General features: G+C 34.6%; 1 protein-coding gene across 1 annotated transcript; it reads right to left on the reverse strand.

Annotated features, from left to right (window-relative positions):
• Positions 1-1,659: 1,659 nt before the first annotated feature.
• On the reverse strand, positions 1,660-5,724 carry LOC129228616 (uncharacterized protein K02A2.6-like). Its single transcript, XM_054863298.1, has 2 exons — positions 5,061-5,724; positions 1,660-3,449 (listed from the first exon to the last, which is right to left on the reverse strand). The coding sequence occupies exons 1-2, from the start codon at positions 5,722-5,724 to the stop codon at positions 1,660-1,662; spliced, it is 2,454 nt and encodes an 817-aa protein (XP_054719273.1).
• Between the last annotated feature and the right edge of the window lie 7,117 nt (positions 5,725-12,841).

Genomic DNA, 12,841 nt, shown 5'->3' on the forward strand with positions numbered 1-12,841 from the left:
ACGGTTTTCAGTTTTTGTTTACTTTTTGTTCGAAAACGGTTGTTCGTATTTTAATTTTTGATTTCTATTTTGATCGCGCTTAAACTTTCTATGAATTTCCATGTAGCAATCCGTGTTATGCAAGTATTGATCATTTGCATCCTTAATTATGTTTCTTCAAAAATAATACGACGCCTATGGACGTTGCACGAACAGAGCAAACAAACTGAAGTTTTTTTTCACCCTCCAGTTCCTTCTTCAAGGATTGTAAAGGACATTTTCGTTGTGCTTTTTTGCATGTCAGCTTCTTGTGCAGCATTATTTGTATTCTTTCAGCTTCCACCCTTACAGATATTTATTTACGATTTTTGTTTATTGTTAACTTCTATAATTCTCCTTAGAAAATGTCGAGCAGAAACAGCTGTTTTCATGTACAACAATTATTTTGACATTGGTTATGGTGCAGCTTTATGCTATTATTACAGCTACATAAAAAATATTTGTACCTGATCACCTAAATCAGAGAATAGAACAATTTAAATCAATCCATCATGTTGATGTTCGTCCAAAACTGTTTATTTTATTTCCTAAATCGGGAAAGGTGCCCAAATACATTGATAATATTGAAACTCATATTGAAAGATGCACTGAATTACCAGAATTCAAAATTGATCATGCAGGTGTAAAAGACAGAATTTATAACATAACTGTGTATCATTTTAGAAGAAATGCAGAAGACAGAGGAATTCGCTGTGCTGTTGAATATGCTCAACCGCTCAAAGCAATGATGGCTTTTAAGAATAAAAATGGTCTGAGTGATTCTGAACTGTTCAGACAGAAACATGTCTTTTTTGATGCTTTGAAAGAACTTCTGAAAGATGAAAATGAATCTTACAAGTATTGTGAACTAATTAAATTTGATGATGAATGTGAAAACATTCATGATGTAATTCTTCAAAGAAATTCTGTGATCAGTTTTCAAACTAATAACTAGAACCTAACTTAAACTATAAAAACCGGGTAAGAACACACATTTATGTACAGTAAACTCCTACTTGGTCTAGTTCGAAAATCAGGTATGTTGTACACGTTTTGCACATGGCGCCACATTCATTGCTAAACTTAGAATTTCTGTGTGTGTGTGGCAAGGAATATTTATTTTCCTTTTCGTAAAATTCAAATAGACCTAGTATTGCCAAACAGTAAAATAAAATTTACTCAATTTTTTTTTTAATTTTGCAACTAAATTCTGTATCTGTACGATACAAAATTTCTCAAAATGTGAAACTTCAATTTTTCAAAAACTTGAACCACCCTCAAGATCTTGTATTGTGTGTCTGCACTACATGGCAGGATAATAAATGAGTTAATACTTATAAAACTCCAGCCTATATAGTGGTTTCTGGTCATCTGGCCTCCCGTTCTGCCCTATCAGACGGATAGTTAGTGTGATGTATTTATCCTTTGAGATGGAGTGGGCATGTGTGTATTTGCACATAGCAGAGGCGAGGCCTAATTTATTACGGCACAATACTTTTATTACCCATTATTCACATCACGAACACACATACACACTATATACATCACGAACAAGAACTAGAACTGAAACTTCACGCACAAAGGTAACAGTTACGGTTACCACTAACTGGTTACATATCGATATATGACATCCCTTCCCCTTTACAAATCCAGTCTCTGTGGAGCTTTTCTAGATCTTGTGGGTCTGCGCAGTGGAGGCGGATCTGCTGTTGACGACACAGGACTGGCTGCGGTGGTGTTGCCATCCGTCGCTGGTTCGGCCTGGTTGGTGTTGGCCGGCAAGACGACTGGTTCAGCTGGTGGCTCTGCTGAACTCCCATTTGTTGTAGCATCCGCTGCTGTTGTCGTAGTAGAACAGTGGGCCCTGGAAGCAAGATTTGGAGCCTTGCCGATTCGTTCCCATTCCTGGTTCTCCAGATTCCCACCGTCCCTCATTTGGTCAACGTGGCGCCGCCACAGTTGCCCATTTACGTTGATGGTATAGTGGAGTTGTCCGTCTTTACTGACTACTTTCCCGAACTTCCACCTTTTATCACCGTGACGGTAGTTGCGCACTGCCACGTTGTCCCCTATGCGAAAGACACGATCCGAGAACTGAAAGTTATCCTTCCTAATCCTGTCTTGGACCCTGGCGTGCAGATCGGGTTTCACCAGGTCGATGCGTGTCCGGATCTCACGCTTCATCAGCAGCATTGCAGGGCTGTGGAGGGTTGTCATGTTCGGAGCCTTCCTATACTGCATCAGGAAGGTGCTGAGCTTTTGCTGGATGGTGCCGGGGTACTCCTTCATGGCGCGAAGAGATTGCTTGACGGTAAACACATACCTTTCAGCTTGACCATTGCTGGAAGGCTTGAATGGAGCTGAAGGTCTGTGCTTAATCCCGTTTCGGCTCAGGAAGATCTTAAATTCATCGGACTTGAACTGAGGCCCGTTGTCACTAACTATCATCAGTGGAAGTCCAAACCTCGCGAAGCAGTCCCTAAGACACTCGATCGTCTTCAATGCTGTTGTATTCTTCATTGGATACGCTTCCAGCCATTTAGAATGTGCATCCACGATGATCAGATACATATATCCGAACAATGGCCCAGCAAAATCAACATGTAGCCTCTCCCAAGGTTTGCTTGGGTACTCCCAATGGTGGACTTTGGCTTTTTGGGGATCTGTTTTAATTTGCGCGCAGTGGACACAATTCTTTACTGCTTCTTCTATATCCTTGTCTATGTTCTTCCAAAACACGAATGATCTTGCTATGGCTTTCATCTTTACAATCCCTAAATGCCCTTCGTGTAACTCCTGTAGCACCCGGCTCTGGAATTGTTTTGGAACCATGACTCTAGATCCGTACATGATGCAACCATCTTGGAGACTGTATTCCGCTTCCTTCCCCTTTAGACCCTCTCCACTTCGAAGTGCCTGCAACAGTGGTCTGCTTTCTTCATCTTCCTCTGTTCCTTTGGCTAATTCCCTGGCAGTGACTGGAAGTGTCTCAATCTGTTGCAGTTGGAAGAGCGTAACATCATCTCGGACTTCCAGTTCTTCTGACTGAGTCGGTAACCTTGAGAGAAAATCAGCATTCCCATGGTCCTTGGTGTTACGGTAGATGATGTCGAATTGGAAGGATTGAAGAGTCAAAGCATAGTGAAGAAGTCGTGTTGCTGCCAAAATTGGTAGACCTTTCTTCGATCCAAAAATTGCAACTAATGGCTTGTGATCAGTTATAAGAATGAATCTTCGTCCCTTTAGGTATAGGTAGAATCTCTTAACTGCCCACACAATTGCAAGGGCTTCCTTATCAATTTGTGAATATTTTTTCTCTGCGTTGTTAAGAGTTCTTGATGCAAAAGCTATAGGTCTTTCTGTTCCGTCGGACATTTTGTGGGATAGCACCGCGCCTAACCCTACTGGACTCGCGTCGGTTGCCAATGTTACTGGAAGTGCAGGGTCATAGTGCACCAGAATTTGTGGGGAACAAATCACCTTTTTAATGTTATGGAATGACTGTTCACAGTCCTTCGACCAGATGAACTTTGTTTCTTTTTTCATTAAATTATTCAACGGATTAGCAATTGTGGCCAAATTTGGACAAAACTTTCCATAAAATTGTACTAACCCCAGAAAACTTTGAACTTCTTGCACATTTTTTGGTTTAGGGGCACTCGCTATTGCACAGACTTTTTCATCTGTTTTATGCAAACCCTTGGAGTCAATCTTGTGACCCAAAAAATTAATCTCTTCCTCAAAAAATTTACTTTTCCTCAAATTTAGTTTTAATCCATGCTCTTTGCATTTTTGAAAAAAAGTTTGCAGTGCCTCAAAATGTGCATCTTGAGTAGGTCCTGTTATACGAACATCGTCCATAAACACTTTAACCCCTGCCATTCCCTGGAACAGACCGTCAACATAGCGCTGCCAAATAGCTGGAGCCGCGTTTAGCCCATACATAAGCCTTTTGCATTTGTACAACCCTTTGGTTGTGTTAATTGTTAGGAGTTTTTGACTATTTTCGTGAACCTTAAGTTGTAAATAAGCGTGTTTAAAATCTAATTTTGAGAATTGTTTTCCCCCATTTAGACAAGAAAATATCTCCCCCAACCTTGGTAAAGGGTGTTGTTGTACCATTATACTAGGATTAAGGGTTACTGAGTAGTCTGCACACAGACGTATTGATCCATCTGATTTTACGACTGGTACTACTGGCGTTGCCCATTCAGATGTTTCCACCTTTTCTATAATTCCTTCCCTTTCTAATCTGTCGATTTCTTGTTCAACACGATCTTTTAAGGCGAACGGAACAGGCCTTGATCTGCAAAATTTCGGTGTAACGTCTGATTTAAGTTCCAATTTTACCTCATAATTGTTTATTTCCCCTAATTTATCATCAAACAATTCTTTAAACTCATTTAGTAGTTTACTCAGATCATATTTCCCATGCGCACGAATTGATTTAATTGAATTCCAATTTATTTTGATTTTGAAAATCCATTCCCTACCTAAAATGGTGTCTAAGTCTTCCCTAACAATGTATAAATTTAATTTCAATTTTTGATTGTTATATTCAACGTTTACATTTACTACTCCCATTGGTACAACTTTCCCCCCATTATACGTAGTGAAAACCAGGTTAGTCTTTTGCAAAGGCTTCTTAGAAATTTCCCTGAACTTCTTTATATTCATCACAGAAACCGCTCCACCAGTATCTAACTCCATGACTATAGGGCTGCCCTCAACTGTAATCGTCAGCATTATTGGAGGTCTTTTCCCCTCCTCCGAAATAATGCTATGTAATGGAACTGAGTTTTGGTTTCCATTTTCGGAATCAAGTTCGACACTAACTTGTCTTTGTTTACATTCTCTAGACTTTTGTTTTGCATAACAAGCTCTCTCTATGTGCCCAACCTTCTGACAGAAATGACACTGACTAGTTATAAATTTACAATTGTTACGATCATGATTCGTTCCGGAGCAACGCGAACACGATTTATTCTTAGCCTTGAATGCATCTTTCTGTTTACTTTTTTGTTTATATTTATTTTTCCCACCTGGCCTCTCAATTTTCCTTTCTCCCATCTGATGGACATTTACTGTTTTATCTAAAAGCTCAGATGCACCTTTGAGAGCTTTTTCCATAGCCAAAGCAATTTTCAGCGTTCCTTCTAAATTCGTATCATCTTCCTCAAAAATTCTATTAAGAATAGCTTTATCCCGCAACCCACTAACAAACACATCTCTTAACATTACATTGAGCATGGCTTCCCCATAACAACACGGAACTGAAAGGGATCTTAACTCAGCTAGATAGTCACTAACCGTTTCCCCTTCCCGCTGCTTGCGATTTAAGAACACATGTCTACTGGGTATAATTAGTGGTTTCGGATTTAAATGCTCTTTTAAAGTAGTTTTCAAGCAATCAAAATCTTTATCCGAAGGATTATCAGGAGCTAGCAGGTTCTTGAGCAAATTATACATTTTCGGGGATAAATTTGAAATAAAAGCTAACCCACGTCTGTCTTCAGGAACATTTTGAACCTTTAAATATGCTTCAAAGCGTTCAAGAAATGAATCGAAGCTTTCCTGACCTTCTTCAAACTTTTCAAAATGAACAGAAACTTTTGAACCTTCATTTGGTTTCGTTTCTGGCGTAACCGCCAATCTGTCCATTAAAAGTTTGTTTTGCTCAATTAAAGCTTGAACCAGAGCCTCCATGATAAAATATTACTAGAAGATTGATTAAAAAACTTTTACCTTGACCTTGGCTGCATCGAGCTTTATCCTAATCCATTAGATTCTGTCGAAACACTTCACGAGAGTTCCGCTGAAGAATTTCATCACTTCACGGGTTCGCAAATCATTTCGTCGCCAGCTGTGATGTATTTATCCTTTGAGATGGAGTGGGCATGTGTGTATTTGCACATAGCAGAGGCGAGGCCTAATTTATTACGGCACAATACTTTTATTACCCATTATTCACATCACGAACACACATACACACTATATACATCACGAACAAGAACTAGAACTGAAACTTCACGCACAAAGGTAACAGTTACGGTTACCACTAACTGGTTACATATCGATATATGACAGTTAGGAGCAAACTGTATATATATATTTATTTTGTATTAAAATAGATTTTTCTATTCATGTTATTTGAAACTTTTTTTCCAAGTTCTTTTGTAAAGAATGATATTTTTCTATGCTATTGATGCAATATACCTTTGATTTTGCTTTTGTTCAATTTCATTTTCTGGAAAAAAAAAAAAAAGAACAGGAACAAAGAGTTCCTGTATTCAAATTACACTAGTCTTCAACCCTCTCCCCCTTTTTTTTCTGTTACATGGAGCATAATACCTGTATAAAATAATGCGCTGAATTTAAATATGTAAAATATAATTCTCAGTCACCCACAGATGTTTTGTAACACTAGACTGAAGTTTGAAAGAAATGGAAAAAATCATATAAATGATTAATACTAAAATAATGATCAAAAACTTAGCTACTGCTCATTTCTTTCTGTATTTAGCATCAGGTACATCCCTATGAAGTGTCTAGCATTAATCAGCAAGCATTTATTCACTTGGATAGTGGAGGGCCCTCCAAAGATGCGTGTTTTTACCTTTACATCAATAATACAGGGTTCGTACGGGTCATGGAAATCCTGGAAAGTCATGGAAAAACCATTAGCAAATTTCAGACCTGGAAAAGTCATGGAAAATTGACATTTTTTTCCCCAAGTCATGGAAATTTATTTGAAGTCATGGAAAAATGTCCTGGCCAAAGAGAACGTAATGGTATCTAAAAGAACATTAGAAATCTTGAGTGATTTAACAGCATTGCACATAAAAGCTATTAAAACTGGAAAATTGAACGATCCCAAAAACAAGTCTGAATTTTGAAATCTCATTGCATCCACTTCTGTAGCAGTCACTCATCTTTTTTTACAATGTTATTTTACCACTTGGACCATTACTCATTTTTAATTTACCATTATTTTCAGTACTTATATATTCTGTAGAATCAAACTTGCACATTTTTGATTTCGCCCACTCAAAAAATGTGTTTCAATTGCATCCGAGTTTTCCATCACTTGTAAAAACTTTATTATTAAACTTATCATAGTTTATCTTAAATTGTTGAAGATTTTAGAAAATGAAGATCTTTAGTCAAGTATTGGGATACAGAAATAGGGGAATTCTAGTACACTCTGAAACAGTAGTACCCAACATGCGGCTCACAAAAGTAATCCCTGCTACTCACTGCTATGTTCAATGTCAAGAATCAAACACAATGTTCTGGAATTTCTGAACTTACCAATTTATATGCATTTAAAAATGTGCAAATAAGTTAACAAGTAGTTATTAATCAGAAAATTTATTCACTACCAAAAGTTTTTTTAAACAAATATCTGGTTTAGATACATGAATTTACTAAAGAATGTGTCGTTCCTTCAAAAACGAAAATACTGTCAGGTTATGTTTATGGTTAAATACGCAGTTGACATTAAAAGGCAACTTTTGAACAAATCTTATTGAAACTCAGTAATAACTCATTCAACCTTTGTCCCATTCATTATCATTCTGCCTGTTAATAAAATTAAGAGATAGCCCTATTAAAGAATCATTATATTCCATTCACTGTATTTTTATTTTGCTTTGAGATTTTAAATTTATGAAATGAAGACAAATAAGAATAGTTTTTTAGGTGTACACTGATAATTTTGTAATTACAAGTGCTTTGATGAGGTAGTGGCACTCACGTAGGAGTTTTGCTAATGCTTTTTCTGAAAAAATTGTCAAATTTGATATTAAATAGTACTATTTCTTTCTTGTAACAAGGTCATGGAAAATTTTATGAAGTCATGAAAAAGTCTTGGAAAAGTCATGGAATTTTTTCATCCAAATAGAGTATGAACCCTGATAATACATAGAAAAATTCTAGTTTTAAGTATTCAAATTCAGCTCCAGTAATACAAAGTTTTTGAAAATGCCTAATTTAATATGAAAGGTCAGTAGAATAACAGAGCCAGTCGTTTTTTTTTTTCAAATAAATTCTTCTTGTCATTGCTATTCCATTTGCAGATTAGAAAATAGCATTGTCTGAATGAAACTCAAGAAGTTAAAAAAATTAGTTTAATTTTAGGCCAGTAATAATTTTCACATGATATATGTTGTACTAAATTTTTTTCTAAAAAAAGCTTACAAATCTCCATATTTCCTTCATTTTGACTGAATACGCTAGTGATATTGAAGATACGGAAGACAATGTGCTTCAATCATGCATTAATATAGCTTTTAAACTACTTTCAAAAAAATTAATATCTAGTCTCATCCGTTTAATATTAAAATACGAACATATCCGTAAGAGTCAACACTATTGCAGTATATTAAAGCATTTTCTTTAGAGTAAAAATCTATCAATTCGTTATGTTTGCATTTAAATATAAAAACAGAAAATGGTTCAATTCTTGTAGCGTATATCACGAAAATAGGTTCCATCAAGATTGACCACCATGTTACCACTGCAGTACCAGCAAACCTGACTATCTATTTAGATATTTCTTGTCTTTATGACCAGATTTTAATTGTTTATTATGAGTTTAATCATTATGTGATAAAGGAAAACATGGGAAAAATAAATCACTTAAAATCTATGATTACATTAAAAATAGGAAATTGAAAAATTCTGATTGGATATTTGAGATCTGCCAGAAATTACCCTAGACACACTATAAATGATTCATGTAAGAAAACCTTTGTTTACCCGTGTTATGGGCAACCATTTCAGCTCAAATAGAAATGTTATCCATATGAAAATATACATACGAATCTTATTATACAATCAAATTCTGTATTAAGGAAGTCTGTTGAAGCTAAAATTCATTTTAGCAAAGACTGGTAATCCCCAACTCAAATTGCATAGGAGCCATGTCAAAATTCTTATTTTCAGTATAAAGAAATTTCGAATGATTTTGCTGGTCCTTTTGACTTTGTTAAAATTAGATTCGACAGTACACATTTTTTGCAGTTAAATTTGCCCCCCCCCCCCCCACACACAATTAATTATTTTTGATTCCTTAGATGAATCATGAATAAGAGACTCGGGAACAGTTTCCTCAAGTAACTTTTCTTTCAGTAGCTTTTAGGTTTTATGAACTGTTTTATTTATGTCCATTGTTTACGGTTGTTTTAGGCTCCATTTGTTCCTTATTTTTATGATTGTTTTGCTGATAATGTCAAAGTTATGGGAATTGTAGGTGACATTTGCCTCCATCTTAGTTATTGACTATTTCAGACTGATGAGTTTATAACGGGGACGAAACGGCTTGCTCTGAATGTATTAACGAGGCTGGCTGGTATATTGCATGTAGCTCCTAGAGGATTTACATAATATTTCTAAGTGAGTAGATAAGTGGGGTATGTGGTAGTTAATGTTACTGAAAATGTCAAGTACTACATTTAGGTCTCAGAAATAAGCTTACAAGTTATTATTCAAGTTCAAGTTTAGGGTTCAAGTTTAGTCAACAGTGCTGCATAGCAAAGCCAATAAAATGCTTTTGCTTTTATCAATGTCTCTACTTCCAACAATTCTAAGAAGGTTCTTCTGCCTTTGTACTGAAGTTTGGTAAGACATCATTTGGAGTATGCTGTTCAGTTTTGGTCTCTTTATCTGAAGAAAGGTATTTCTTTATTGGAAAAGGTTCAGAGAAGGGCTACTAGGCTAGTAAGGGGACTTTCATATTTAGATTATGATACCAGACTTAAAAAGCGTGCTTCCCTCGTATAACACAGTTAATTCGTACTGTGTAGCATCGAAACCGTGTTAAATGAGACTTTTAAAAATGACTTTTTAACTTATTTTTTTAAATGTAAAAATCATGTCAATATGTATCGTGTTGTATCGAAACCTTGTTATACGAGACTTAGAAAAAATGTGAATCAAGGGATATGTACCGTGTTATATCGAAACCAAGTTTCACAAAAACAAAGTAAAAACTTAGAAGAGTTATTATGAAACATTAACTTCTATTAATGTTTCATAATAACTCTTATAAGTAAAATCTATTAAACAAAAACAAAATTCCATCTTTTTTCTAAGTAACTTTCGTTTTATATCAAAACCATGAAGTATTAAATTCAAGTTTCATACCATGTAATAACAATCGCAAATTTGGTACATTGTAATATCAAAACAGTGTTGTACAAGTACCGTGTTATACGAGGGACGTCTGTTATATAGCCTGCAGCAAAAGAGAATCGGAGGGGACACAATCAGTTGTTTAAATTTAAGCTCATCAATATGAAAGATTTTAATGGGTTAAATTTTTGCATGGAAAGCTGGACGACGGGTCACTGCTTTAAGCTATTCAAATATCAGGCTAATTTGGAAAACTTATTACTTTAGAAGGGTTGTGTGCACTTGATAACAGCTTACCCAAAGAGGGTGTAACAAACAAGGGGGTAGTCTTTTAGAGTGCCATTGATCCTCTTTTTTGGGACTAATAAATTGACTAGCATCATCTAGTTGGTCCCAGAGTTGCTGGTCGTCACTTTTGTATTTGTGTACAGTTTCTAAAAGAGTTCAACTGAAATCACTGTCTGTGCAATCACTTGCCTAATTCTGAAAAAGGCATCTTTCTCATTTGTAGATTCAAAATTTCTTCAATCCTATTGCTATAAAATTGAGGGCTCACATTTATTTCAGTCATCAGTGAAATGAGCATATGTTTGAAGAGAATTAGTTTAGAGATTAGTCCTAAATCCAACATCAATAATTTCATTTGTTTGTTATATATGTAAAGTAACTATTTGTGACTAGGTAATGTTTTTCTACACATTGGTTTTATGCATCGATATTTTTTCAGATAAGTGATTTTCTTAAGTTACTGAATCCACATGACCAATTAAAAATGATATTTGTCTGAAACTACCAGGAATATATTAATGAAATTACCATTAATGTCTTCAACTGGATATTTCTACAAAAAATGGGCCACAAATTTTTAGCCAGATTGAAAGATTTTTCGTGGAGAGCAAAAAGAGAAAGAAAAAAAAACGACATTTCTTCTGATGCATTTGTTGAAGTTAATATTATGTATTATTACTACTTGATATATAATTTTTATCTGCAATTTTTTTTTAAATAAAATTCACATTATACCAGTACATTTTTTAAAAATTGAAATAAATGTTAGATATACTTGCTTTTGCATCATTTAGTCGTTTATCTAATTCTTTGAATTCTCGTAATTTCACATAGGGGTCAATCCGTACAAGTTCTATACAGTATAAATTACTCATTCATGTCCAAATATTTCTAAGTTATCAAGTTAAAATAATTATTTTGAAAATTACAATATGTTTTTTCGGTATAATGTATTATATAGGGCACAATATAAGTAATCTAAGAATGCGCAATGAAGTTTTCAATCTTTTTATATCTATTTTAGTGTGCGAATTGACTAGCAAAATTGCTCAATTTCAAAGACCTATATCATTTTTACAAACCAAATACAAAAAACAATATACATAACATGTATAGTACTTGAATGAAATATTCAATTGGCCAAGAAATTTTATTTTTAATTTCATCCCCTTTTAGTTTACAGGGGTCTATAAATGTCATTTTTGTCAACTTTCCGATTTTTGAGGAGCTATAACCTATAAAGGGTACACAAACACACAACAAATGTTATTCTTTTTAACATGGTTCAAGTGATTAGTTTTTGCCGTATTTCACTTTGTGTTTCCATCCCCTACGCCAGTTATCCCCCCATAAAATGAGTAAAATTTTTACATTTGACCTTGAACGTTAACCTGTTGCCATTATTTTAATTATTAACTTACAGCTACATAACTCAGCATGTAAGACTATCGACTTATGCACTTCAACATCAAAGCGTTAAATTAACTATCGTAAATGTAATTCATATAGATTTTGGCCAAATGCAAAGGTCTAAAAGTCCCATTTTTGACTACGAAAATCACTTTTGATGACCTCTAAAAAATATAAGGACCAGTTGAGAGCAAAAATAAAAACGGTTTTAAAGATCTCTCATATGCAGCTTTTAGGGATATGAATTTCAAAAAAATTAAACATGGACGAGCGCACCCATCCGTCGAACCTGTATGGAATTGACCCATGAAACACAAAGAAAATCCTATTTTTCTGAATTTTATTTTACGTTTGGAAATTGAAAACCAATTTCGAATTTCTTCAAGTAATGAGTAGAAACACAGCTCTATATTCTTGCAAAATTTTAATGTTTTCTGAATTTTTCCTCATTTGAATTTTTGGGTCTATATGAAGGGGAAAATGATCATTTTACAAAATGTCACTAAGTTTAAAATTGATTTTGAAGACAAAGGAGTTAAAATACAACTTCAAAAGTAAGGTATTTCTTTTATAATACAAATATATCAGATTAATTACCCTATTCCATAGATTGTAAAAACATATAACTTTTAGTTTTCATTAAATAGTTAATAAGATACAAGCCTTCAAAAATGCAACATTTAGTATTTAATTCATAAGAATGCTGTTCAATTTGACCAATTTTCAATCGCATGTAACTATTCAAATAAAAAATATAAAACAAAAATATTTTAGATATTTTTATATAGGCATAAAAGGAGCCTGTATATCAAATTTCATAAAAATCTGTTACTATGCGGCCACCACTTTTTGACCACCTACATGAAAGTGTCAGCAAGAATATTTCATTTTTGGGAGGAAAATGTTTCGCGTTAGGAGAAAATTAAAAAGTTTAGTTGGTACAAGTTGGATGTTTATAATATTTGGCACTCTAAAAAATGCTATGATCAAG

Source organism: Uloborus diversus, chromosome 8 (genome assembly GCF_026930045.1).
Source record: "Uloborus diversus isolate 005 chromosome 8, Udiv.v.3.1, whole genome shotgun sequence".
NCBI classification, from domain to species: Eukaryota; Metazoa; Arthropoda; class Arachnida; order Araneae; family Uloboridae; genus Uloborus; species Uloborus diversus.

Excerpts from the sequence above, each read along its gene's own strand:
- LOC129228616 (XM_054863298.1), bottom strand. The coding sequence starts at position 5,724 with ATGGAGGCTCTGGTTCAAGCTTTAATTGAGCAAAACAAACTTTTAATG. Across the intron at positions 3,450-5,060 it reads AAGGAAAATTGAGAGGCCAG|TAACATTGGCAACCGACGCG; the intron begins GTGGGAAAAATA and ends CTGCACTTCCAG.